Genomic DNA, 27892 nt, shown 5'->3' with positions numbered 1-27892 from the left:
TTGCTGGAGCAGAGCTATAAATAAGTAGGGAAGAATAACCAGGGCTTTGTCCCAAAGCAACAAATTTAGAGGGTACTGAATACAGTCACAATCCATCAGCAGGCTAGAAACAACAGAGTCGATTAGCACCTAATTATTAAGAATAATTAGTTAAAATAGGAAGCTACCGGATAACTGCTTTTTCAGAGAGCTTTGGCCCTGTCTTCCCAGCTTAATGGGCTCACCCTGGGAGTGGTTTGTGATGATTGTCCTGGTTGGAAAAAGTACAGGTTATGGCTCTGTGCTGGAGAAAGATCCAAAGCGTGACTGTAACATTTGCAAACATTTTGTCTTGGATAACCTACCACGTTCCAGCCTGTTGGTTTTAGGTCCTGATTCCCCATGTGATCTTGGCTTTATACCACTTGCTGACCACCAATATCAATAAGCATTTATGATCACAAGGTAGAGAATACCACAGGCCTCTGAGAATGCAAGATGTGAAACCAGCATTATCCTAAGCATTATAGTCTGCCAGGCTATTTGATGGGCACTCAGAATTCTTTGCTCCATTTCCTAATTCTGCTAGTGTGATCTTGGAAAGGTCATTTAACTTCTTGATGCTTATTTCTTCCAGCTACTTCCCAGAGACCATATATAAGCCACGTGACCTCCTTAGAAGTGGCCTATACAGTTAATGGTATTTTTGTTACTATGCAGAGATTCAACTGTTATTGGGCACTACCCATATAACAGGTATTGCAGAATAGCTTATATAGGGAGATTTGTACTGTCTTTATTTGTTGTATTCCGGCCAGTGCAAAACCTTACCATCTCCCTATACTCTTATCTATCATGATGTTTATGAGTTAGGTACTGCAAGCACTATAATCACTTCTTGGAAGAATGGAAGAATACAGGTTCTTTTCTTCCAGGTATTCTGCATTTTTTATGAACCAGCCCATCTCTTGCTTTGCAGCCTTATATCCAGAATTAGACAGAGGTTTCCAATAAACTTTATGCCATGGCTGGGTCTCAGAATAGGAACATTTTTTTCCACCTTCGGTTGGCCCGTAGTTTTTTGTTGTTGTTTTTGTTTTTAAATTCCTGTGGGATGGAGGCCTCAGCTCTGAGATCTGCATTTGGAGAAAGTTGGTCATCTCTTATTCACTGCTAGTTTTGACGGTGAGGAGGTGACAGCAAACAGGTCATGCTGGCTGGGAACCGTCAGAGACACAGAGACTCAATTAGAGCAAAATTGTCAACACTGTGAGATTCAGAGACAGGCCTCAGATGAGTAAATCTTGGGACCCTCAGAGGCTATTCCTGAAGTGTCTTGGCTTAAATCACTGTGCCAGGAACATCTGGGGATGCTTTTTGGTCCCTTCTTTTTTTATTCCTATACCCTCAAAACAAGATTGTTCAACAACTAATTATTAAGAGCCTGCAATAGACAGAGCACTGTGCTAGACACTGGGGTGGGGGAGGTGGTAAAAGGGATCCAAAGATAAATAGTCCTTACCCTCTTGAAGCTTCCAGTTTAGCCAAGGGGATCACAGCACACGTAATAATCGCTAACATTTATACGGTGCTTTAAGGTTTGCAAAACACATTCATTCGATCCTCATGACAACCCTGAGAAGCAGGTGCTATTATTATCATCCCCATTTTATAGATGAGGAAACTGAGGCTGAGAGAGGTTAAGTGTCTTGTCCAGAACCATACAACTAAGGGAGTGTCTTAAAAGGTCTTCCTGACTAGTCCAGTGCTCTACTGGGTCATCCAGCTGCATCCTGCGTATCTGTGTTGGTCAGGGGACATGCTGACTTGTTGCTCCAAAGGATTTTAGTGATGATGAAGCCATGGGATTGCTCCATGCTCAGGAAACCTGTGAAAATTGTTTTGAATGAGATTATGCCCTATGCCCCATAACTCAAGGAAGGCATGGGGAACCTACAGGTGGTAATCAAAGGCACCCTGAGCTCAAGCTAGTCACCTGAAGACACTCAAGTTGTCAGAGCTTTGGGATTTCACTATTGTTGCTGTAATTAAAAAGCTTTATTAACTACTTTTCAGTCCTTATATGATGCAAATGGAAACTACCTGCTTTGTTGGGGAATCCAGGAGAGCGCCAGCAAAGAAAGTACTGATTTATTTATGGCCTACTTTGATATCTTTCTCAGAAGGGAGCCTGAATGTACTCTTCACTCTCTGAGTCTGTTGTCTGTGTAATGAAATGACTCCAGGTGTGAATTCACTATGTCTCCTCTGCTCTCTCCACACCCAACTCTACAGTTACTTCTTCATACTGTGTGTGAAACACGGCACTTTGATGAACCCACTAGATTTGCAGTCAGAAGTTCTGGGTTAGATTGTTCTTTTAATGTATTTTTTATTTATTTTGTTAAATATTTCCCAATTACATGTAAAAAAAATTTAACAGCATTAAAAAAAAATTTTGAGTTCCAACTTCTCTCCCTTCTTCCCACCCCTTCCCACTCCTGGAAAAGGCAAACAATTTGATATTGATCATACATGTGAAGTCATGCAAAACGTATTTCTGTATTAGCCATGTTGCAAAAGAAACACAGATAAAGAATAAAATAAGAAAAATGAAGTTTTTAAAAGTATGCTTCTAACTGCATTCTGATCTGCATTCATCCATACCCTCTGAAGATGGATAGTATTTTTCATCGTAGGTGCTTTTGAATTGTCTTGGATCATTGTCTTGACCAGAATAGCTACATCTTCTACAGTTGATCATCCTTACAATATTGTTATTACTGTGTACAATTTTCTCCTGGTTCTGCTCACTTCACTTTGCATCAGTTCATATAAGTCTTTCCAGGTTTTCCCTGAAACGATTCTGCTCATCATTTCTTATAGCACAACAGTTTCTGTCACAATCATATTCCGCAACTTGTTCAGCCATTCCCCAATTGACGGGCATCCCCTGGTATTGCTGAGTCAAAGGGTAAGCACAGTTTTGTGCTTAGCTTTTTGGGCATAGTTCCAAATTGTTCTCCAGAATAATTGGACCAGTTTACAACTCCAACAGTGCATTAGTGGCCCAATTTTTCTTCATTCCCTCCAGCATTTGTCATTTTTCCTTTTCTGTAATGTTGGCCTATCTAATAAGTGTGAGGTGGTATCTCAGGGTTAATTTAATTTGCATTTCTCTAACCAGTTGTGATTGGGAGCATTTTTTCATAAGACTATTGGTAGCTTTGATTTCTTCTTCTGAAAACTGCCTATTCATATCCTTTGATGGTTTATTAACTGGGAAATGACTCTTATTTATATAAACTTGGTTGAGTTCCCTATATATTTGAGAAATGAGACTTTCATGAGAGAAACTTGCTGTAAAAATTTTACATTGCTTTTTCTTTTTCTTTGTTTTTTTTTGTTTTGTTTTGTTTTTGTTTCTGTTTTTAAAAAGATTTTATTAAAGATCTTTACCAAAGAGCTTCGGGCACACCATTCCAGGTGTCACAGAGTCCTTTTATGCAGTGGACACTTGCTGAGGCATAGCTGGTTGCTCTGCCTTCCCACTCTTCTGCTCTGAGATGGGCGTGGTAGGAAGAATCTCATCCTTGGGCTCTACGATGCTCCCATGGTCAGGCAGGGGCTTCTTAGGGCCAATCTTGCCACTTGGGTCCCAGGGCAACGTGATTTTGACTTTAATTCCCAATACACCCAATACTTTAAATCCCAATATAGGAGGACGTGGCAACACAGCTGTGTCGACGCAGTAGTTGATGGGGTCTCCACTGTGGATCATCAGGCCATCCACAAACTTCATGGACTTAACCTTCTGGCCTCTGAGCTTACCAGACACCACTGCCTCTTATCCCTTTGCTCCACTCTCCATAATGAAGTGGAGGACACCACAGCAGGCCCTATGCGCAGCAAGACCTCCCAGGAATTTGTAACGCGGGGACTTGGCCTGGGCAATAGCACAGAGACCTTTGGTGGCCACCTTCTCAGCATACAGCTCTATACTGCCTTCAGAGAAGCCAAACCTCTTCTGAACTACATCTGTCAGTTCACGAATCTGGCGACCCTTCTCCCCAAGGATATTCTGAGTCCTGGTAGCCAAGATGATGATTTCTGCCCTGGTTGGGGTAACTCGAACCTCCACCCCAGAATAGCCATCCTCTGCCAGCTCCCTGGTGAGAAACTCATTCAGCTCGGCTTTGAAGATGCCATCAGCAACAAACTACCTCTTCTTGGAGCTCTGCACCGCCATCTTGCACCGACAGGAAAGCACATTGCTTTTTCTGACACTGTGACCTCTAGGACAGCTCACTTCCCTAAATCTCAGTTTCCTCAGCTGTAAAAAAGAGGAGGTTGGATGAAGTCTCTTCTACCTCTATATCTACAAACTATTCCCATCCTACTCTCTGATATTTCTCCCTCAACTGTCTGTTGCAGTCACAAGAGTTGTGAAGTCACCACATCCTTTCTTCTTTCTGCTCTCTTTCCTTGTCTGCATAATCAAATGAAGTCAACAAACATTAAGTACTTACTTACTATGTGCCAGGCACTGTGCTAAATACTTGAGATACAGAAAAAAGGAAAAATATGAGTTATTACCCTCAAGGAGTTTATTACAACTGTGATATAACCATATTCTCTCTGCCCTCTTTCTCACCTCCTCAGGGCAGTCACTACAGGTGACAGTCACCATGTCTTCTCCTTTCTCTGTCCCTTTATTTAACTTCTCCCTATTACCTCCAGAATTCATTATATATTCTCTATTTGGTATTTAAATCTCCTCATAAACTGGCCCCTTTCTACCATTCCAATCATCTTATACTATACCCTTCTCCAGCTATATAAGCCTACTTTCTATTCCGTGAGGAAGACACTCCATCTCTAATCTTCATGGCTTTGCACTGGCTTTCCTCCATTCCTAGAATACTCAGCCTCCTCACCTCTGCCTCTTAGTTTTCATGATTTCAAGCCAAAACTCAAATTCCATTTTCTACAGGAGCCTTTCTTGGTTCCCTAGCTGCTAGCCCCTTTCCTACAAGATTATCTTCTAGGAGAGAGAGAGAGAGAGAGAGAGAGAGAGAGAGAGAGAGAGAGAGAGATCGATCATGTATGTCATATATTTACATAGTTATTTATATGTTGCCTACATTAGAATATTATTTCCTCAAAGTCAGAGACTATGTTTTTGCCTTTCTTAATATTCAGTACCTAGCAGATGGTAAACCCTACAAGGGCAAAGTTACCATGTCTTTCTTGCTCTTTGACTTCTTTCTCTCTAACCTGTCTTCAAGGATGCTCCAGGAATAAAGTCAAGATATATTGGCATTTTACCATTGGGACTAAACAGACCAGCCCTATGGTACTAGGAATCAGATGCCTACATGTCCTGCCACTTTCTATACCAGCCTTAAAGTTGCTTTTTAAATTCAACAATTCAAAAACCATTCTTCACTCCCCTCTCCCTAAAAAACCTTGTTTTGGGGGAAGGAATCCCTTCCCTTCTGTTTTCTTATTCTAGGGTCTATGCTAGGAAATGCAAGTAGGCAATGACCTAAATCTTGCAATTTGGATATACCAGCTAACCACAATATACACAACACTTTACTTAGGAAACTTCTCATTTTTTCTCCATAATTCTTTGAAATAGCCACATGAAATTTCCTACATTTGGAGTTTCTTTACTTAGGGAGAGGTGAGTGTGGGGTAGGGAAGGTGGTAAAAAGAAAGAGACAGAGAGATGACAGAGTTCAATGACATTCTTACCTGATGTTCCAGATAACAGTAGCCCTCCTCATTAACAACCCATCAGCCTTCCCAATTACCTACCTTTTCAGCTTTGTTGTGACATGGGGCCCCTAACTGAGGAATTTATTCATGGACTTTACACTAACATCAGTCATTAGGCCTGGGGCTAGGAAATACTAGAAGTTGGTTATAGCCCTAATAAAAATTAACAATTGTTCAGGCTCCAAATTAGAGCAGACCTTCTGAAACCATCAATCAAAGGGCTTGGGAAGTCAGTGGCAACCTTGACAGTCACTGGGGTTGAAGGGCTCTCAGCTCCTGGGGAGCTAGCTCTGCTGATCGCTTCAGCAACACAAAGAGGCAGCAGGAGAACTTCTGGGCTGAATTAGAATCACAGATCCCTAGAGTTGGAAGAAGCCTCACCAAAGAGGCAGCGCGGCATATGGTAAAAGACCTGAGTCAGAGTCTACTGAGTCACCTAGCTGCCATAAAGTCACTGGTTTCATCAGTTATTGTGACCTTGAATTAGTCCCTTCTCCTCTGTCAGCTTCAGTTTCCTTATCTGAAAAACTGAGGAGACTGGACTAGGTGATCGTGAAAGCCCCTTCCAGCTCTGATAGTCTGTAATTCTGGGCTCATTTCTCTGATCCTGGGCCAATAGTAAATGAAAGAGAAAGAACTGTCTGCTGACATGGTCTGCCCCAAGAAACCAGGGAAGCATTTCACTCACTACATTTTCCAGGACTTGGTCTGTTGTTAATTATCAGGGACAGTGTCCGATTAACAAATCACACTAACCAGGCTTTGCATACAGGAGCCGTTGAAAGACTTCCCCGTGTGGGATGCAAAAGGAAGTCACGCTCCCTGCAACAACAGTCTCAGAGCATTCCCTTTGTCCTAAGTGTCTGAAAAGAGACCTAAGACCTGAAAACCCCTGTCCCCTGGGTGACTCACTTCCTTTTGGGGACTTGACATCCTGTGGCAGCAGTTGCCCAAGTGTTATAAGCTGGGGAGATGTGCAGAAGAAAGAATTAAACATTTCTGAACATAGAAGTTTAAGGTGAGAGGCAGGATGGTATAGTAGAGACCCAATCTTGAAGTCAGGAAGACTCAAACCTGAGTCCTAATTCTGACGTATATACACTGGCTGCTTGACTTTGGGCAAGAAACTTAACCTTGCAGTGCCCTAGCAGGTCTCTTAGATTCTAAGCTCCAGAGCAGGAAGTAACCTACTTTGGCAGAAGGAATTTCTTCATTGGGTATTCTGGATAACAATGAGGCTGACAATACATGTCCAATATTTTCGCCAGCTCCAGCAAAAGTTAAGAGGTAGCAGTCCCCCAAAAGAGAAATGCAACCTGAGTCAGTAAATACTGATTATCTACCACCTTTGGGGAAGATAAAAAAAACAATGGGGAAAAAAAGACCATTTAATCCATTTATTATATACAATATTAAGGCACAAGTTTAAGCAGCAAAGAATAGGAAAATCTTTGGCTGACCAACAATATCAATATTTGCTGCAGGGGACACATCACATGCTTGGACTTCCCCCTATGTACACATCCCCATCTGGCTGTACAGTGCTATACACCCCATTCTATACAGACCAGCAATAATCACATGCCAAAATTTTACAACCAGTTACCGATGTCACCTGGAATGAATACAGCACAAGTTCACAAAGCACCAAGACACATACACATGGAGCAGGCAGGAATAACAATAGCAGGTGCTGTGCGTAACCATCGCTGGAGCTGGGGAGAAGCATCCAACCCATGACACTTTCTCTAGACTCTGCCCTCTCATCCAACTATGGGGAATGAACCACTGCTCTTTCCAAAAGGGAAAAATACCTCAATTCAATTGAAAATGCTGAGAACCTCCAAGAGTATTTCTCCAAATCCGCAAATAGTAAATGGGGTTTACATTTGCCTACATTCCATTCTGTAATAAATAGTTGTTTACAAGACGGACAAATTTTGGGACAAAATCGTTTGTAAACACTGCTGGAGAGCAAAACTTTCTGCACTGATACTAGAAGAAAATGCTGCAAATATATTTATTTATATGTAACTGTATTTTTAATTCTACGAAGTAGCAAAATCCCACAGCAAAAGCATACTGCAATGGTATTATAAAACAACATGCATTTCGTAGAACACAGTTTTGCTCAATAACTACTGAATGTATGTACTAATGAATATACACATATACTCGCAGAGTGTGCATATACATATAAACACGTGCATGACATCATGAGAGTGATGGAACCTTTTATTAAAAAGCAAACAAACAAATACACTGGAACATATACATCCAAATGAGTGTTGTCCTTCTGTATTGCTTGGTACTATTAATTAAAACATTTTTTGGAACTCCTCTTTGGGCACTGCTGTCAGAACTAAGTTCCAGGCCACAATTTACTTGGCTCTCTTGGAACAATGGGTAAGAGTTACCCAAGGGAGAGGTAAGAAAAAAATTTTTTTAGTAGTTATATAAATATGAAAAGGATTTCATCATCATGTACAACTCCTGGCGTGGGGATTCACCACACTGAACCAGATAATAATTTATCCTAGGAGCTACCCGAGGCACATAGAACTATCCAAAAATGAGAGTGGCTGCCCTGGGCAGTGACAAAGGCCACCATCGTTGGAGGCGTTTATGTGGGAGTTGGCTTGACCTTCACTGGGTTGTTACAGAGAGTATTTCTGTTTAAGTAAAGGTAGGACTGGGTGACCTCTGAGATCTTCCAACTCAGGGATTCTGTGATTCTGGGAAAAGGAAATCAGCTTTGAGAGTTATAACTTTGATTTTCACCAAAAAATTGGTTTTACCCAATTTGATGACCCATTTTTCCCAAGAGATTTGGCACCCAAAATCAAATGAATTTCTCTTTTGAAGGGGAAGATTTTGCCTGCACTGACTGAGGATATTCAAAAGCACATCCCGGGCAAGGTGTGACTCATACATGCTTTGAGCAACGGCATCATTGTAGAATAAATGTATGGTGCCCCAAGCAGAAAACTTTAAATGTACATCACTCATTTGGATGTATAAGGTCTGGTGTATTTGCTAAAAATAAAACTTTTTTAGTCACATCACTTGATAGTCACCCCTTGTATATATGCACTTACATATATACATGTATATGTACACCATTAAATATTTAGAAGAGAGAAGGGTACAACTATTATAAAAAGAAAGAAGCTTTTAAAAGGAGCATTTTTGCCACTTCTTTGAAGAAAGTCACTTACTAAAATGCTCACCATTGTCATCTCCCTGCTGACCATTTCTTGGTAACTTACTAAATAATCCATTTCCCAAGAAGTCCACGCTTTTGCAGATACAAATATTTTAAACAGTCCACTTACTGAGCACACACACTTAGAAACATTTAGATTTCTTCTTGAAGAAAAAAAAACACAAAAGTTTACAAAACACATACTGAGTCACCTCAGGTTTGGAGACAGGAGGTGGACTGACAAGAAGGAAGATGTATATCACACTGTCTACCTGGAAACATGAAAGAACGTCCATGGCATTTCTCTCGCTACAGACACACCACTCCTTTGATAAGAAGTTCAAAACCATAAAGAGAAGAGTGATGCAAAAATTGTTTTTCAGGTACAGACAAAAAATAAATGCATAGAATTAACAAAACGGTGGCACTAGAAAACATATCTCTTGGCTTGGCACAGTTCTCTGCCATGTAAAGCTGGCATCTCTGATCTTCTGAGTCATGGTTCCATTAGCTGCCCCTTCATCTTTCTCTCCTTACACACATCACTGGGCTATAATAGGGATCTTTGGGTTCCTGGTGGGCGATTACATTGGGGACCCAAAAGACAATCAGCCTGTCTCACTCATCTCCCTCTGTTATCTCCATGGCAACCAGAATCCAATTAGAATTCAGCATAAGGGTTTGTGTTTTGGCCACCATAGGTATATGTACTCATAATCTTCATGATAAACGGGGGTGAGATTGGAAACAAGGAATGCATGGAGGCACTGCAGCTTACCTGGGAACCACTCAAGGGTGGTTTTATTCCCTAGCACCTGTGATTCAGGAGGGAGGCTCTCCTTCATGACTGTCCACAAGACCTTCTTTGTGTTAAGACCAGAATTCACTCTGAGCAACCAGTCTCCTGGTTCAAACCAAACTTTCCTGATGGAGTTCAAGGACACTGATAGACTCCAAAGGGCAATTGCTTACTTCTGACCCTCACAGATTTATTTTTAAGGGGAAAAAGGCTCATTGGCTTTCATTTCACTGCAGAGAAGTCAATGCTCCTCAAACAAAGGAAGGGAAAGATGTCCTACCCTGGAAGCACATTCAGGACAGGCTAATCTTGGCACTTTCCACTGTCTGGATTAAGTGACACCTGGGAAGTTTAAGAGGGCAAGAATTAAGGGGAAATGAAAAGAAGAGATTCTTGACAAGTTAAGAATGATGGCCTCTTCTCCATTTGTGGGGATGGGGGTGTTGGGCAGGGACCTCTTCTGCTTTTAGACACAGCTAAAAAAATCTAGTGTCAGAGGACTTTCTACCAATGTACAATATTTGGTATAGCCCCTGAGAATGCCCTTTGCACATACTGACTACACGATAGTTTTTTTTGATGAGTTGGAAGGTATCATCTAGTCGAATCTCCTAATTTTACAGATGAAGTAACTGAGGCTCAGAGATGCAAACTAATTTGCCATGATTTCATCATGGTTAATTCATTCAATGTTGTCAATGAAATAATTTTAATAGCACTATTTCAGCATGTATATAAAGAATTCATTGATCTCTTGGCATGTCATTGATTCTCCACCCCAATATCATTCCCAGTGGTGTTCTACAATAAAGGCCTAAATCTGCTGAACATGTTGATAGAAAATCCGCTGTCCTAGTCAACACAGGAGAAATTTCAGAGAGCACTTTCTTTTGTTAACACTGTTTGTTAGGGAGTGCTAATACACCCTCTTTATTACTGATATCAATGGAAATTTCTCACCTATGGCAGCTAGTGATAGAATTCAAGGGCCTCAGTTCTGGACTTTCACCCCAATTTTCTGTATCCATGTGTGATAACATATGGATTAATCCCTTGCCTCTGGGGGGAGGATGTGCCCATTTAATACTGATTAGTGCTAGAGAGCAATACCTTCAGAGGTAGGTATCATCAGCTTAACCCTGTCACCGGTGCTAGTAAAATGGAGCAGAGATGAGGATGGGGACATTCAATTCACTTTGCACCTAACTTACCTCTGACCTATACTCCACCCCATCCTAAAGCTGTGGTTCCTAAAGCTGTGGTATTTCACAATGAAAGAGATGAGGACAGCCCACTAATGGAAACTGGTATCTCTTAATCTTCAGCCTGCTTTCTATGGTCTTTGTCACATGAACAGAGAGCAGGTTTCAACAAATAAATATGAACAAAAAGTCTATTCTGAGTCAAAAGCTAGTGGTTTTCCCCTTCCTGCTCAGATGAAAACTTCATTACTTTCATCTGGTCAGGTTGTGAGCTCATGTTCTGGGGAAAACAAGATCCATACATCAGCTAAATTCCGAAGACTTGCCTCAAAAGAACTGACCAGACAAGTGGGAGGAATTCCAAACGTATTTTATCTCCAGCAGTCAATTAGGTGAGACCACACACAAGATTTCACATTTTTTTTCTAGGTGACCAAAGGAGAAAAAAAGTAGAATGAATGAGACAGAATAATAAAATTTGAGAGCAGAGAAGAACCTTAGTTCAACCCAATCATTTTATAGAAAAGGAAACTGAGGCCCAAGAAGGCAAATTGACTTTTTCATGGTCAAGTGAGTGGTCATGGATGATTAGAATGTAAATAAATGCTTCCTTGATGCTTAATAAATAACTTGTTCATTGACTGATTTGGAGCCATTTTGGAGAGGTAGCTCTAAAATCAAGGTTCACCCCCTCATGACATGGAACTTTCTAACCTTTTCAAAGGAAACCAAATTGAAAGTGAAGAAACATGCAACGTCACTTTGACCCTTTCCACTCCAGAGTGCAAGAGGAATAATAGCTACCTAATACATCATCTATTTTTACATTCAATGTTCTCCCTGCCTTGTCTAGGAAAAGCTGATCAGAAGAATAAATATTAAAATGTCCCTACTATATGTGCTGGTGTGTTACTAAACACATTCTTGGCAGAGGGAAGCTAAAGGCTATATTCTACCAAATAATTTGCTGCTCATTAATAATCATGAGGGTGAGGAAGCAGTGTATATGTATGAGAAGATGCTCCTGGGCCCACAAGTACAAGAAATCTTGAACAAGGTGACTGCTGAGGTATAGAAGGAGCTGGGCCAACTATGTGCAATTAAAGCCCTGTTGTGAAAAACCCCCTTTTCTTATCCTCTTAACTAGAGAAATTTAAATAATGGGTTGGGTAAGAACATTTAAATTCTTTCTGGAAGAGGTCATGTGAGCCAGAAGAGAGGCAGTGCCATTCTCTTAATGAAAAAAGTCATATCATCAATAGTATACCCTACTTCATCAAAATTTAACAAGAGTTTCACAATCAGAATGAGTTATCATGTACATGAGCTAGGGGTCAGGAGATGGGGTGGAGAGAGAAGCAAGACAACTAGAATATGGCTCCAGAAAGCTACTAGTTCATTACTAAGCACTGAAGGAATAATGAGAACACTTAACATGATGCTCTTTGAAATCCTAGTTCTAAGAAGAAGCAAGGATGAACTTAAGGTAGAGACAGCACCAGAAACCCAAGGAGGGTGACCTTCTTGGAAGACACTGCTGAATATAAGATGGGAGGGAAAGAAGAGCTTGTCTAAATCTCCTGGAAGTCTGGATCAGGCCAGGGATTATTTAGGGGCTGCCATCCCTGTCTAATTACCCCACCTCCCCGTGGACATCGAATTGTACTTACTCATACCCACACCGACATGCTCATAACCCTTCACGGGAAGCCCTGATGATGGTTCAGGGATGTTACATATAATCAGAATGGGTTCTAGTGATGGATAAACATTTTTTTCGCTTGTAAAAGACATGCAAAAAGGAACATTGGACTTTCAAAGGAAAAGCAATTTGGGAGCTTAGCCAATCTTAATCAGAGAATGGTTCTGAACAGATCCTCGCCAAGAGATATCTTTTCCATACAATAAAAATGGCTACTTTCTCTTTTCTGTTAAATTTCTTTCCAAATCCACACTTATCTTTGCCTTTCCCTCTCTTTGCAATAATCCAGAGTACTTTCATTCATCTTCAGTCATGCAGGTCTCCTGTTTCCATCTACCTTTAAAAATAAATGTGTTTTGAGAGTCTGAAATCCCTATCCTTTTGAATTGTTCTTGAAATCCCACCCACCAACCTTCTCAGTCTCCCTCCCTCCTTCCCTCCCTCTCTTTCCCATCCCTCTTTCTCTGCCCTAAAACACTTTTCTTGGGCATCATTCCATGGGAAGTTCCCTGGGGGAGAGGGCAGCTCCTAGATGAGAACTTCCATCATCTCTCCATCTGGAAACTCCGGTTTATGAAGCAAACTGCTGACTCGGCCTTTGTTCTCAGGACCTGGCTTCCCCTGGCTGGGCGAGGTCTCTGCCAAAAGAAAGAGAAAGACAGACATACATATATATGTCATACATGTATATGTATATATGTATGTTATACATATACACACACATATAGGTATACACACACATATACATATATATGCACCCACATATATGTATGTATATGATAATAGCCCGTTCATCAAAGGAAAAGCCAGTTTTAGAAACCCTTCTTCAAAACCAAACCCTTTCAATCTCATCAAGAATATTGAGGGGAGAGCGGAAAGAAGGAGGAAACCTAGTATTGTAAACACCTTTCTAAATGTGCCCTCAAGTTGACAAGTGGGATCCAACCATGACTCTTGTGCCTCTTCATTTTTCTCCTTAAATTACCTCGCTCCTCTCCCCATCACTGCACATACTCTTGAGCCAGATTTTGGCAAAAATGTCTCTTACGTTCAAGTAACTCCCTCAAAGCTAAGGGATTCTATTGTTTAGAACAAGAATAAGGCACCATTGGTATATTTTCAATGAACATAGAGTTCATTTTTTTCTCAATAAGAGCTGTGAAAAATTGCCCTCCCCCCACCTCCTCCCAGGAAGTTTAAATTGAAATCACCCTTTACATACAAAAAAAGCAGACTTCTCTTGCTTTGGCAATGAATAGAATACTTCTGTAACCATTGAGTGTTCAGGAAATGTTGATGACAAAAGCTCACACACCCTGAAAAGCCTTTTTCCAAACTTCACAGTCGTGTCATCTACTGCTCTCCATGCATTATAGGGAGACATGTTAAAGCCCTCATTGGGATAGGGACAGGATCTGTGATTTCTCTGGTATAGAACAATGATGTCAAATTCAAATAGAAACTGATTCCTGCCTGCAGCATATTGATGTAGAAAACCATAAGTTAACATTATCTCCGTTGTATTGTATTTGTATCCATTTTGTTAAACATTTCCTCTGTTCTTAATGGAGCTACAAGTTTGATACCTCTGGTATAGGGGAACTCTCAGGTGAAGAAATTCCCACTAACAAGGCAGATCAGTACATTCTCTGCAAGCTATAGTCTTAGAGAGTTTCTTAGAGCAATGGTGACAAATTCTAATAGAAACTGGAGTCACTATATATCCATAAGGATTCCTACAGACCATATTTGGACTTAGAAAACCACACATATTCATATACTGTACTTCTTTTTTTATTATTATATTAACACATTAAAATCAGATTGGAACTACTTTTTAATTTGGGTTACGATTGTGCTTGGGAGTGCTGTGGGCTACATCCACCCTGTGTTTGCCACCTCACACCTACAGCCGCCAGAGCTTAAGCCCTTTGCTCAGGTTCACAAAGCTAGTGTGTATCAGAGCCAGAAGCAGGATCTGAATCTAGGTCTTCCTGGTTCTGAGTCTAGTACTTTATCTACCCTCATGCTTAAAGAAATTTTGCTTTCCATACTTCAGGGAGGGAGTTAAGCTTAATAATAATTAAATAGAAACTGTGTATCAGAAGTCTCCAAGCCAGGATGACTTCCCTACTTATGATCTTTCTTGATTCAAGTTTCACTCTCTGCCCTTCTCCTCCCCTAACTGGATAGAAAAGTCCAGATCCTACAAGTGCGGAAATACTCACCCAACTTTTCTCCAGTTCCCTTGGCCCCAGTGTGTTTCAAGATGGGGCTGTTTGAAGGGGTAGTGCTCAGCTTGCCACGGCTAGGAAAAGTAGCCATGCTGGACCAGAAGAGTTCAGAGCTCTTGTCAGTCTGAGTGCTGCTGTCTTTGCTGCCCGTTTTGGCATGGGAGCTGCCTACCAGAACCATGGAAGCTGCTGGAGACAGAGATGAAGCCGCTGGCGGTGGCAGGGGAGGAGGTGTTGGCAGCAAGGGAGTAGAAGCGTGGTCATGGTGCTCTTTCCCTAATAGCAATCCTGAGAGTGAGAAAAGAAACATCTTTCAGCTTCATGAGTCTCTTTATTAATCTTGGGTAAGATATTTCTTCTTAGCTAAAGGACACAGACAATGGGTTTGCTCTCTGGTGTTATCTTAAGAAAGTTGGCCTCCCTCATAGGTGATGTGTTCAGTGGCCTAAAAACATTTTCTCCACTGGCCTCCTGCTGTTTCTGAAATTCTCCCTATTATAGCCAATTCCTTGGCTGTGACTTTGTGGTCTCATGTAGACCCTTGCTGAAAAGCAAACTGCTTTGCACCATTCTCCAGTCCATGATTGGTTTGCCAGATTAGTTAGGAGGTAAAGGAAGAAGAAATACATTTTTATTTACCTTGGGATGAGAAGCAAGGTTAAGAGAACTGGGCCACAACAGAGCAACTCAAATGGGATGAGGACACCCTGAGCATCTAAGATCGGCCAAACTGCTCAGTGCTCATGAAGAGCTAGCCTCCCTTCCTTGACTATATCCCCCAGATGATGCCTAAGGCTATAGCTATTGGAGGAGGGAAATGGGTCACCCTAGACATGAAGGTCTTCAGATGTTTCCAAGAAAAGTTGGGCTGGTGATCTTGTCCGGAGGCCAGGGCACCAAGGAACAAGACACAGGACACATGTGTGGCTTCTGAGAAGAATATTCAAAGAAGGGCTAATTTTTCAAAGGAGAAACCCGAGTCAGCTGTGAAAGTTTTTAGTGTCGGAGACATGTCTTTTGGGAAAAGCTGTCTCCAAAAAGTGATGGGGCTTATATGTAGACTATTAAGTGCTATTCATCATAGGAGCATAGATTTAGAGTCTGAAGGGGACTCAGCGGCAAACTAGTCCGACCCCTTCATTTTACAGATGAAGAAACTGAGGCCCAGGGGTAAAGTCCAAGGTCACACAGGCAGTAAGTATAACAGATCAAATAAAGACAAGTCAACAAGCATTTATTAAATGCCAAGTGCTGGGGCAGAAAGGCAAAAACAGTTCCTGAGGTCCTCAAGGAGTTCACAGACAAATGGTGGAAATAATATGGAACAAGATATATACAGATGGAAAAACAAGATACCTACAGAAACAACATGACCCTAATCACAGAGAGAAGGCACTAGCAAGCATTAAGAAGGCCTGGGAAAGGTATCTGAACCTAACTCCTTGGAATCCAGAGGCAATGTGCTTCCCCCTGTACCATGATGCTTCCCAAGCCAGTTTGTCTTAGTTTGGGTAATTCATAAATCACCCACATCAGCTAGGTTTGCATATCCTCTTTCCCAGAGCAGCCTAAAGAGTGATTTATAGATTTCCCATAACTACACACAGGTATCCCTTGGCCTGAAGAGAAGCCTACTCGAGATTTTGTGCTCACAAACCAGGGTATCTCAGTTTTGCCAGATCAATTAGGAAACTTGCCTAAGCCCCTTCCCCAAATCAGAATTGGGTGTTGTGGGGTTTCTATCTACCTCCTTTTAAAGCCAATAGAGATTTGTGTCTCAGAGCCCTAATTCAGCAATAAATATTGGGCTCTATGTGTCTAGTCATTACTGAAGGCAGAAATGGGAAGGAAGGACAAGGAATGGGAGCCACAGAAACATTTCTGTTGCAAGGAAAAACTTGCTAATGACCAGAATTGTCCAAAATAGGAATGGCTGCCAGAGTCTGCCTTTTCCTGAAGGTTTTTGCATAGAGATCACATGTCCAGGGATGGTGCAAAGGGGAATTTTGTTCAGGTAAAGGTTAGACTAGAAGACTTTTGAGATCCTTTCCAGCTCTGAGATTCTGGGTGAATCTGTTTTGGTGGCAGCCCTATTCTATGCTTGGAAGGCTGGAAGGGGAGAGGGTAGGCAGGAGGAGGATAAATGCCTAGATGGGTAGATGTCATAAACTGACTTCAGGCTGGCATCCTTTTGCCACATTTCCAGCTGTCGTCGATCATGCCTCTCTTTCCTTGGGTCTCCAGCAAGCCTCTCTATCTGTGAGGCGGAGCACAATTGCCCTGGAAGGGGGTCTTTGATGAGCACAGCTGCTGTCCACACACCCTCTTTGAAGTCAATTTCCTTTGGGGGGGGAGCTGCTGAGACAAGACTGTGGAGGGACTTCAAACAGAGATCCTGGCTGGGTAGCTTTGATCATCAGACTTCTTATTCTTTATATTCCCTTATGTTCTTAACCCCCCTGGCACTAAGCAGTCAAAATTCTCTAGTATTCCTGGGTTTGGAACCCCTATCCCCAGTCGTTCCCCCCACCTCTGTCTGCAGTACCAAGGGAAAATATCACACAGGGCACAAATTCTGCTCCTAAGGAGAATCTTCAAAGGAGCCTAATTTGTCAGAGAACGGCACTCCTTATCTTATCCCACCACCCCAGCTGCTTTGGAAATTCAGCATGGGAGAGTGGAGAGATTCTCTAAGGAAAAGATGTCTAGGATTTTTCTATGGCAAAACTCTTATTTCTAGGCCCCCTTGACCCCTAATTTTTAACCCAACTCTAGGCATTTCTGCCAGGAACTCCAGTGAGGAGAGCACTGAACTTGGGAGTCATGGGACATGAGTTTGAATCTTGAGTCTGCTATTTACAGCCTGTGTGACCTTGGAAAAAGTCACCCAAATAGACTCTCAGATCACTCCATTTTGCAACTGCTGCTTGGTTTCATGGAACTCCATGGAACAAGATGTTCTGCACTGGGTACCCTCTAGTATCCCATCCCCCATCCCCCATCCCTGCTTTCCTGCCTCCATGTGTGCGTTGTCTCCCCTTTGGGATTTTGAGCTCGTCGAGGACAGAGACTCTCTTTCTTTTTATTAATTGTATCCCCAGTGCTTAGCACAATGTCTGGTACATAGTAAGTGCTTAAGAAATGTTTTTTGGATTGGAGTGGATTGGACCTAACTTGTCTGAACCTCATTTCCTGATCTGTAAATTAGGAAGCTGGATCAGATGACATCTAACATACCTTTTGGCTCTAGACCTATAAGCCTATTAGTGCCTACTTCCCTCACAAAGCCTCCCTGAAGTCCCATCCTACATAAGAGGAATGACAAATACTACATCATCCGCTAAAGTCCTCCTCTCCTGCCTCAATGTGGTATGGAGGTGACCCCCTGACCTCAAAGGCTGTGTAAGCTCTGGCGGGTCCCACAAAGCTGGAAGATGTTTGAGTTTGGACCTGGCTATGGACTTGTGTGTCTGCCTGCTGAAAACCGGCCTAGCAAAGGATGGAGGGAATCATCAACCAGAAGCTTGGCTATGAGTGGAGAAATGCATCGGGCCAGTACAACTCGTGAAACTGACTGCTAAAGGTCAAAAGGGCTGCAATGCATCAGGAAAGGATGAAGTATCACATATTTCTATAGCATATTTCCCTTTTCAAAAGCCTTTGAAAGCTATTATTTCCTTTGCTCTTCTCCTGTGAGATACATTGGGCAGTTATTAGTCCCCATTACACAGGAAGCAAAGTTAAGTGATTCGCCCAAAGTTTCATCCAATAAATGACCAATGTAGGCCTAAATGCTGGTCTCCATCCTTCGATCTCTTTCCATTGAATTGTCCTGCCTCTCACAAGTTCTCATACAACAAGACACTCCATCTCCTGACACCATGCATTTTCACAGGCTATCCCCTATGCCTGAAATGCTCTCCCTCCTCACCTCTAGCCTCCTGGCTTCCCTGGCTTCCTTCAAGTCTCAGTTGAAGTCCCACTTCTTCTAAGAAGCCTCTCCAGCCTCCCTTAATGCTAATGCCCTTCCTCTAATTTTCCTGTTTGCACACAGTTAACATGTTTCTTCTCCCATTACATGAGGAGCACCTAGAGAGCAAGGATTGTTTTTGCTATTCATTGTATCCACAGTGCCTGGCACATAGTAGTAGGCACATGTTGCCAAACTCTGTATCTGCAGTGCTTAGCACGGTGTCTGGCACATAGTAGGTGCATTTAGTAGGCACATATTGCCATTTTTTATATCTTCAGTGCTTACTTAGCACAGTGCCTGGCACATAGTTGATACAATTATTAGATACACAGTAAGTGGCATTTATTAAAACGCTTACTGATGGACTGACTGATATTTCACTACGATCTGTTGTTCAGTAGAGAGAACATTAAGAGGTATGGAACTTACCGATGCTCCCTTTCCAGGTCCTCTCCTCCTTCTTCTCCTCAGCTAACTGGTTGCTGGTAAGAGATGTTTGGCGTGAGTGTGTGCCAGTGGCTGCAGCAATAGACGGGACAGAGCGGGCAGGACGTAAGCTGGAGGCATCTGTCTTTCCTGCGTCTTTTCTAGATCGCTGCTGAAGGACCTTAATCATGGCATCTTTCTCTATGATTTTGGCATGAAGATTTTTTATGCTGGTGAGAGAGTAAGAGCAAAAAAATCCTAGGTTACAGACAGAATTCTCACGTGTCCTCACATAGTAATACCTTCAGAGAATGGGTGGAGTTACTGGTACCGCCTTCAAAGTAAAATTGTAAGAAGCAGGAGCAGGCAGAGTGCCTGTACCAATCTACCCCAAACCTTGATCTGACAAATGAGGTCATCACTGGGTTCTTCATTATTGAATTATGTATTAATGTGTGCTTGTATGTATCTGGGGCTAACTATTCATTTCAGTTTAACTATCATGACTTCTATGCTGATACCGCATCCAGGATTTGTCTCCCTCGCTGATGTCTTTTCATCTGAGATCATCAAGAATATCAGGGAAGTTGGTCCATCAACATTTATTTATTGCATCATCCCCTATATACAATTCACACTTCCCTACCTTCTCCCTGTGGCTAATATCAATTCTTGTGCTGAGAATAATGCTGTCCTTGCATACCATCTTCTTTACTGAACATCTCCTTTGACCCTGAAGTCCAACTCAAATACCATCACTTTCAGGAAGCTCATAGATAGTACTAATTTTTGTTCCTTTCTAATGTATCGTCCCTATATCCTTTTATACTATAGCTATTGGCCTATGTGCTACATCTTCCTACTAGGTTATAAACTCCATGTACTCGTCTATAAAATGAGCAGACCGACCTAGATGAGATCTAAACTTTATGATCTTATGAAGGCAAGGACTACGTCTTATTTAAACCTTTTATCTCACCTGGCACCAAGCACAGTGCTCTGCACACAGCTGGTGCTTAATAAATGTCTGGTCTCCTTTCCTTCCAAAATTTTGTTTCCAAATCCTTGGTTTCCTTCAAAGCTCTGCTGAAAAGTCACTTTCAACACGGAGCCCTTTCTGATTCTCCCTAACTGCTAGTTCATTTCAGTTGTGTCCGACTCTTCATGACCCCATTTGAAGTTTTCTTGGCAAAGATACTGAAGTAGTTGGCCATTTCCTTCTCCACTCATTTTACAGATGAGGAAACTGAGGCAAACAAGGTTAAGTGACTTGTCCAGGGGCACACAGTTAGTAAGTGTCTGAGGCTGGATTTGAACTCAGGTCCTTCTGACTCCAGGCCCAGCACTTTATCCACTGTGCCACCTGGCTGCCTCAATCTACCAATGCCTCCCCTCATTACCCAGAATCACCTTGTACCTATTTTGTATTTGTGTTGTATATACCTCATATATGTACATATTGTCTAGCTCCTTGATGGCAGAGACATTTTTCATTTCCACAATTCTTGGCACAAAGAAGGCATTTGATAAATGCTTGTTGACTGACTGATAATCTGATTGAATTATTTCTGTTGAAAGAGGACCTGTAGCAACCACTAGATGCTTTTCTATGGATCAATGATTGGCCAACAAGCCCCAAGAATCTGCTGTACCTCAAGGGTGGTAAAGTGATCCAGACCCTCTAGAGCCCATCACAGATAAAAGAGATTAGAAGTTAAAGAAAGACTCCCAAGACAGGCAGGTAAAGGGAAAGAGGCAATGTACTGCAGGGGGTGAAACAGCCAGTGGGGCTCAGGCAACCCAGGTCTGGTCCTGGTTCCATAAACAATGAGGCTGGTGACTTTGTGTTCCTAAGTTCTCTGGGCCTCACTTTCTTCATCTTTAAAACAAGGGGGGAGGGAAGAGTGAGAGAATAAGATAGGGGGAAGAGAATGACCCAGATGATCTCCCAGATCTTATGGTCTGTGATTTTATGAAATATTTTCTACATCTTCCAATCCCACCCCAGTCCCAACCCTCACTCCAACCTTCAGAAGGATTGGAGAAAGACAGATTAATAGCTGCAGAACACAGCTCTTGTTAACATAACCTCAGTTATAAAGATGGGTTTTGGCATAAAATTACATGGATTTAGAAGCTATGTGTGACAACTTTTCCTTTGTGGACAACAGCTAGATCTTTCTTTCCTCTCTTTAGGTGCTTCCTTTTATCACTCAGAAAGCACCAGCTCAATGTCACTCTTCTATTTAGCCCAGTACTCTGGAGTCAAGAAGACCTGAGTTCAAATGCAGCTCCAGACATTTAATAGCTACGTAACCTTGAGCAAGTCACTTATCTTCTGTTTTAATCGGTTTCCTCAACTGGAAACTGGACCTTCTTTTAGGACTCTGCAGGAGGGTTTTGGTTTTGGTTTTTTTGGGGGCGAGGCAATGGGATTAAGTGACTTGCTCAGGGTCACACAGCTAGTAAGTGTTAGGTGTCTGAGGCCAGATTTGAACTCAGGTCCTCCTAAATCCAGGGTCAGTGCTCTATCCACTGCACCACCTAGCTGTCCTCAAACCAAGCTCATATGAGAATAGGATGAGGTACATATTGTCCTCATCATCCTGTCTGCTACTCTAGTTAGTAAGACACTTCCAGTGAGCCTTTGGAAGATGAATTTAACATCCTATCCTTTTCTTTCTTTCTTTCTTTTTTAGTGAGGCAACTGGGGTTAAGTGACTTGCCCAAAGTCACACAGCTAGGAAGTATTATGTGTCTGAGGCTGGATTTGAACTCAGGTCCTCCTGACTCCAGGGCCAGTGCTCTATTCATTGCACCACCTAGCTGCCCCCTTGTTTTAGGACTCTGGAGCAAGTGAACTTGTAATGGACCTGCACAAGTACTCTAGTGCAAGTGACCAGGGATCTGGAAGACCATTACAGGTCCATTTTTGACCTGTTGGCAGAGAGCTGGTGGATTAAGGGTGAAGAATGAGGCATGCATTTTAAAAAATATCACTATATATTAAAAAAGGAAAAGGAAATTTCTATGGTTTCAAGGGAAACAAATGGTCAGAGCTGCTAAGCTTCATGGTAGGAACTGAGCAGTGGGTCCCTTACGTGTATTCCATGTCCTGGCACCTCCTATTGGCTTGCACAACTTCCTCCTCCTCCTGCCAGATGCGGACCTCTAGGGAACTCTCGCTGTAGCTGCCATTCCTCGAGTGGTTGATGATTGTGGCATCCCTGACAACAAAACACACAAAAAACACACTTCCATTATTCAGCATGGTCTGATGAAAAATGAGGTGCCTGGATTTTCAATACCAGCAGATATTCAGCTCCTATCAGCATCACAGGCAGGGATCTCTCCCCTAGCTGGCTGACAAAACACCTTTGATTCCGTCTACATTGTGAATTATCAGCTTTAATATCAACAATCTACATTTATATTGGGCTCTAAGATTCACAAAGTGTTTTCTTCACAACAGTCCTGTGGGATTAAGCAGTAATAGCGCTATTATTTCCATTGCACAGATGAGGAAATTAAGGCTCAAAGAGCTAAGTGACTAACTCAAGGTCACATAGCTAGTAAGAGGGGTGTATGTTGGACGTGTAGCTTTCCTGAAAGAATGGAAGCTCCTTGAGAGCAGGGGCTGTGTCAGTTTTTTCTTTGTATCCTGAGTGCCTAGTATATAATACACACTCAATAAATGGGTGCTGATTTTTTTGTACAATTTTTCTTTGCAAATGTTTTTACCTCTTTTCTTACTGAGTTCTTCCTGTCTTGCTCTCTATAACGATAGTAACTAATAATAGCTAGTATTTATATAGTACTTACTATGTGCCAGACACTGTGCTAAGTGCTTTACAAATATTATCTCATTTGATCCTCACAATACTGGGCGGCAGGTGCTATTTTTATCCCTACTTTGCAATTGAGGAAACTGAGGAAAACAGAAGATAAGTGACTTGGTCAAGGTCACATAGCTATGAAATGTCTGAAGCTGTATTTGATCTCAGGTCTTCCTGACTCCAGAGTACTGGGTTAAATATAAGAAATCTGGATTCCCATTTCAGCTTGGCCATGTACCAGCTGTGTATCTTTGTGAGCAAGTCACTTGCCTTTCTGAACCTCAGTTTCCATATTTCTTCCCTTTTCCTTTCCTGTTCTTCTCCTCCTCCTCCTTCCTCTTTTTGAGACTAGGTCTTCCTGTCTCACCCAAGCTGGAAGTCCAGCAGACATCTCTAAACCCAATCCACCACTGATCAGCATGGAAGCTTTGACTTGCGGCATTTCCAACATGGTTTGCCCCTCCTTAGGCAGCCTGGTGGCTGCCTAATAAAATGCAATAAAACTCCAATAACAAACAGTCCAATCTTCCAGTCTGTTAACATCTTTTGAAATATGTGACTCTTCCATCTATCTAAATCAGCTTTATTTAATCTGAAAATTTGATAAACATGCCATCTGCATCGACTTCTAAGTCACTTACAATAACAATTTTAAAGTTAGTCATTTTTTTATCAGTGTATACTTCTGTCCCTCACAGGGTCCTTGGAAGGATCAAATGAGATAATGTTGATTAAAGTATTTTGTAAACTATAAAACCCTTTATAAATGTAAGGTATTACAATATTATCTCATTTCTGGGCATCTCACCAGAAATTCTTTAATTCTGTACTTAAGTAACGAGAACAAAAACCTCTTAATTAGCTAATAAAATGCCCTCCATCTAGTTAGCATTCATTAAAAGAGAAAGAAACACCACCAATTTCATAAGAGTGACTAAAGAAATATGACATAGTAGGCCATTATGACTGCCTTGGTCCTTCAGCTTTAGTCTCTGTTGGTTCAGGTCCAACTAGCCTCGGGGGACTCACAAAAGAACCTGTAAGGCTATATTTTTAGATGTTCTTTTAAAATTTTGAGACATCCCTCAATGCCAGCAATATCCTAGTGCAAAGCTTTGGTGCACTTTAATTCCACCCAAATACGACTTATAGACAAAAGACTCAAGTTTGGGGATGGGAAGGGACCCAGAGCTAACGATTCTCCTAGTTCCCAATCTAAGCAGGCAACCATAGATGTGTAAGATTCAATAGCCAAGGGGAAGCTACTTGAAAACTGTTTCCCCCAAAAGAATATAAGCTCTTTGAGAGAAGATATGGACTACTTTGTTTTTATCATAGTACTCCCAGTGCTTGGCATATAGTAGGAGGTTAATAGATCCTCATCAATTTTCTAATTTCTTGATTGAAATTTCACTGACAGCATCTATCCTGGAGACAATATTCACTGCCTGGAAACAGGAATTTGAAAGGTTTGGGGCTTTCTTTGAAAGAAAAACAAGACAATGCCTTTTCTAAGGAGGAAGCAAAGATATAGAATCAATAACTGTCAACAGCAGCAAATCATTTCCAAATGAGCTCCCAAAAGATGACCACTTCCATTTTTTTGGCCTGCCTGAATTTAAATCTAAGAGATAATGGTAAGGGAAAATTAAGATTTTGGTTACAAGTGACAACAAACAGAGCTTCCTCTCAATAGAGACAATATGCAGTCTTCCCCCGTGGAGCCCCTTAGCATAGTACTAGACACCTAGTAAGCACTTAATTTTTTTTCATTCATTCATTTACCAGCAGAGGCTGGGAAAGAGACAAGCCAACATGACTTCTCATGCTCCTGATTCTAACCCCAGCCCATCTTGCTTTCAGTACAAACCACATCTTTTACTTTATTGAGATCAGAGCTATCTCACCTCCAAGCCTATAAACCTCTCATGTCCTCACCCATCTTCACCAGTCTCCAGAGTATGAGATGGCCCTCCTCCTTGCTAAGTTGCATCTCTATTTTCTGCAAGAAACCTTTCCCAATTCTCCTTAATGTTAGTGCCTTCCTTCTGAGGTTTTCTCCAATTTACCTTGTATATGTCTTGTTTGTACATAGTTGCTTACTTGTGCCCTTTAGATTGTGAGCTCCTTAAAGGTGGTCTATTTTTGCTTTTCCTTGTGTCTCCAGTGCTGAGCAAGGTATAGAGTAGGAACTTAAAAACGCTTGTTGACTTAACTCCACCTGAACTCTGGATTCTATCCCATTCAGTTTTCTCTGTGGCCTTTCTCCATCAATCATTTCCTCTCTAATGCATCTTTAATCTCTTACGATCTCTTACCCTTGGCCTACATATATGCTTTTATTTTCACATTCTAAAAACAAACAAAAACCATCACTTGACTGTAATACTCCACTAAAACACTTCTAAATATTGTACACACTGCTTTTACTTCCTCCCCCCACCCCACCCTCACTCAATTCCAGATCTCTGCAGTTTGACTTCTGTTCCCATCACTCTCCTAAAACTGCTCTCACCATGTTTGCTAAAGACCTCCTTATTGTCCAAACTAAAGGCCTGTTAATAATCATCACTCTCTTTTACCTTTCTATAGCATGAATCTGTTGACTTTATTCTTAGTGTCATTGCTGCTAAGTTTTGTGAGATTCTAATTGTGGCTCCACCATATTTGAATTGGTTTTTTTCTACTTCATTCTTAGTACTCTCCCCTCCCTTGGATCCCTTGACATGGTCCTCTCACCTTCCTCCTATTTCTAGGAATGTACTTTTTTCTTTCTCCCAAGCTCCTCATCCTTCTTCTTATCCATTAAGGCTCTGTAATTGATCCTCTGATATCTTCCATATTCACTGTCTTGGAAATCACATCCATTCCCACTATTTCAATTATAAACACTATACAGACAATTCCCACATCAATTTCTTTACTCCCAGATATGCAGTCCCATATCTGATTATGCAACATAAAACAAGTATACTTGATTCAGTGTTATTTGAAACTATGTAATTAAGAGTTTGAATAATTCAGATCATGCCACATGAGGATTAGTCATAGAATCTCAAACTGTTTGTCTTGAAGAAGAAATAGGGGTGAGGAGGAGGGACATGTGGTTATCTCTGAGTACCTGAAAGGTTGTCATCTAGAAGAAGTATCTGGCTTGTCCTGCTTAGCCCCAGAGGGGAGCACTAGGTGCAATAAGTAGAAGCTATAAAGGAACAAATTTAAGATTGATGTAAGGAAAAGCATCCTAACAATCAGAGCTACTCCAAAGTGTAATAGGCTGTCTCTAGAGGTAGTTTCCCACTCCCTTGGGGTCTTCATGCAAAGGCTGGAAGACCACTTGTTGAGTAGTGTTAGGTTTAAGTACGGGTTGTATTAGATGATCTGTAAGGTTCCTTCCAACATGAAGATTCTGTAAGTTTCAACTTCCTCTCTGGCTCGATGTCCAAATGGTGCCTCAAATTTATTGTGTTTAAAACTGAACTCATCAGTGCCTTCCCCAAAGCTGCCATTCCCCTTTTCTTTGATATTTCTGTCAGGGCACTAGCATCTTCCTTGATTGAATCTTTGGTTATCTTGATTATCTCTCTCATCCCCCACACTCAATTAGTTAAAAAGTCTTATCAATTCTGCCTTTGCAATATCTTCCCCTATAGGCCACCTCCTCTGCATTCCCAATGTAACCCCTTCTATCCTAATATTCAAGCTCTTCCATAAGCTTGTTTTTCTAGCCTTAGCTCACATTATAGCCTACATAGACTTCTCTAACTATTTTTCAGCCTAAGATTAATAGAAGTTAAAAGACTTGCCCAGAGTCAAGTCAAGAAGCTCCTACTATGTGTCAGGCACTGTGCTGGGGATACAAAGAAAGATAAAACAGCCTCTTTCCTTAAGGAGCTCACAATTAAATGGAGGAGACAACATGTAAACCACTAGGTATAAATGAGACATATGCTGGCTAAACTGGAGATAATCACAGAAGGAAGCCTAAATAGCATTAAGGGAGAGTGGGAAAGACCTCTTACAGAGATGGAATCTGAGCTGAGACTTGAAGGAAATCAAGAGATGAGGGGAAAGAGAATTCCAGGCATGGAAGAGAGCCAGTCAGAATTCCTGGAGGTGGGAGATGGGGTGACTTGTTTGAGAAACAGTAAGGAGGCCAGTGGCATTAGACTGTAGAGTATGTGGAGGTAAGTGAAATATAAGAAGACTGGAAAGGAAGGAACTGGTCAGGTTACCATGGGCTTTAAGAACCAAACAAAGGACTTTCTATTGGATCATGAAGGTCATAGGGTCACACAGTGTCTGAGGAAGGATTCAAACCCAGGTCTTCCTAACATTAAGGTCATTATCCTAGCCACCATGCCTGCCACAGCTCCATGACTTTGATTAAAGTTTTGGTGAATTTCAAATGTGTCAGATACACCCACGTTCAAACCTGGGTAGAAAAACACATCCTAAAACCAGAGTTATTTGGGTTATTTGCCCTTTTGGATTAGATGCTCTATGGGTTCCTGTTCATTTGTTTGGATATTCAAGAGATAACCATGCAAACTTTGAGACCAAATGTACAATTGGATAGATTTAAAAAGATTATTATTGTTACATTGGGATTTGCTGACTCAGAGAGATCAATCTGTTAATCAACAAACTTTTATTATGTGCTTACTATGTGCCAGGCACTGTGCTAATTTAGTGCAGGAGATAATAAGAAAAAGTTAAAAATCATTAATTAATGTTACCTTAGAACAACAA

At 41.5% G+C, this 27892-nt stretch overlaps 1 protein-coding gene and 1 pseudogene across 6 annotated transcripts in view; both read right to left on the bottom strand.

Annotated features, from left to right (window-relative positions):
* Positions 1 to 3481: 3481 nt before the first annotated feature.
* On the bottom strand, positions 3482 to 4228 carry LOC114033749 (annotated as a pseudogene).
* A 2917-nt stretch (positions 4229 to 7145) lies between these two features.
* AMOTL1 (angiomotin like 1) overlaps positions 7146 to 27892 on the bottom strand; it is a 255024-nt gene continuing 234277 nt past the window's right edge. For all 6 annotated transcript variants that reach the window (XM_027849355.1, XM_027849356.1, XM_027849360.1 and 3 more), the window contains 4 exons: positions 22406 to 22531; positions 19308 to 19534; positions 14900 to 15193; positions 7146 to 13309 (listed from right to left, as the gene is read on the bottom strand). In XM_027849355.1, coding sequence (XP_027705156.1) covers positions 13200 to 13309; positions 14900 to 15193; positions 19308 to 19534; positions 22406 to 22531 — 757 coding nt within the window. In that variant the 3' untranslated portion in view covers positions 7146 to 13199. The remainder of the gene's footprint in view (positions 13310 to 14899; positions 15194 to 19307; positions 19535 to 22405; positions 22532 to 27892) is intronic.

The sequence above is a fragment of the Vombatus ursinus genome, unplaced genomic scaffold (assembly GCF_900497805.2).
Source record: "Vombatus ursinus unplaced genomic scaffold, bare-nosed wombat genome assembly UNPS02007344.1, whole genome shotgun sequence".
Classification (NCBI taxonomy): Eukaryota; Metazoa; Chordata; class Mammalia; order Diprotodontia; family Vombatidae; genus Vombatus; species Vombatus ursinus.
Note: the sequence above shows the minus strand (reverse complement) of the source record. Positions and strands in the feature narration are given on the sequence as shown.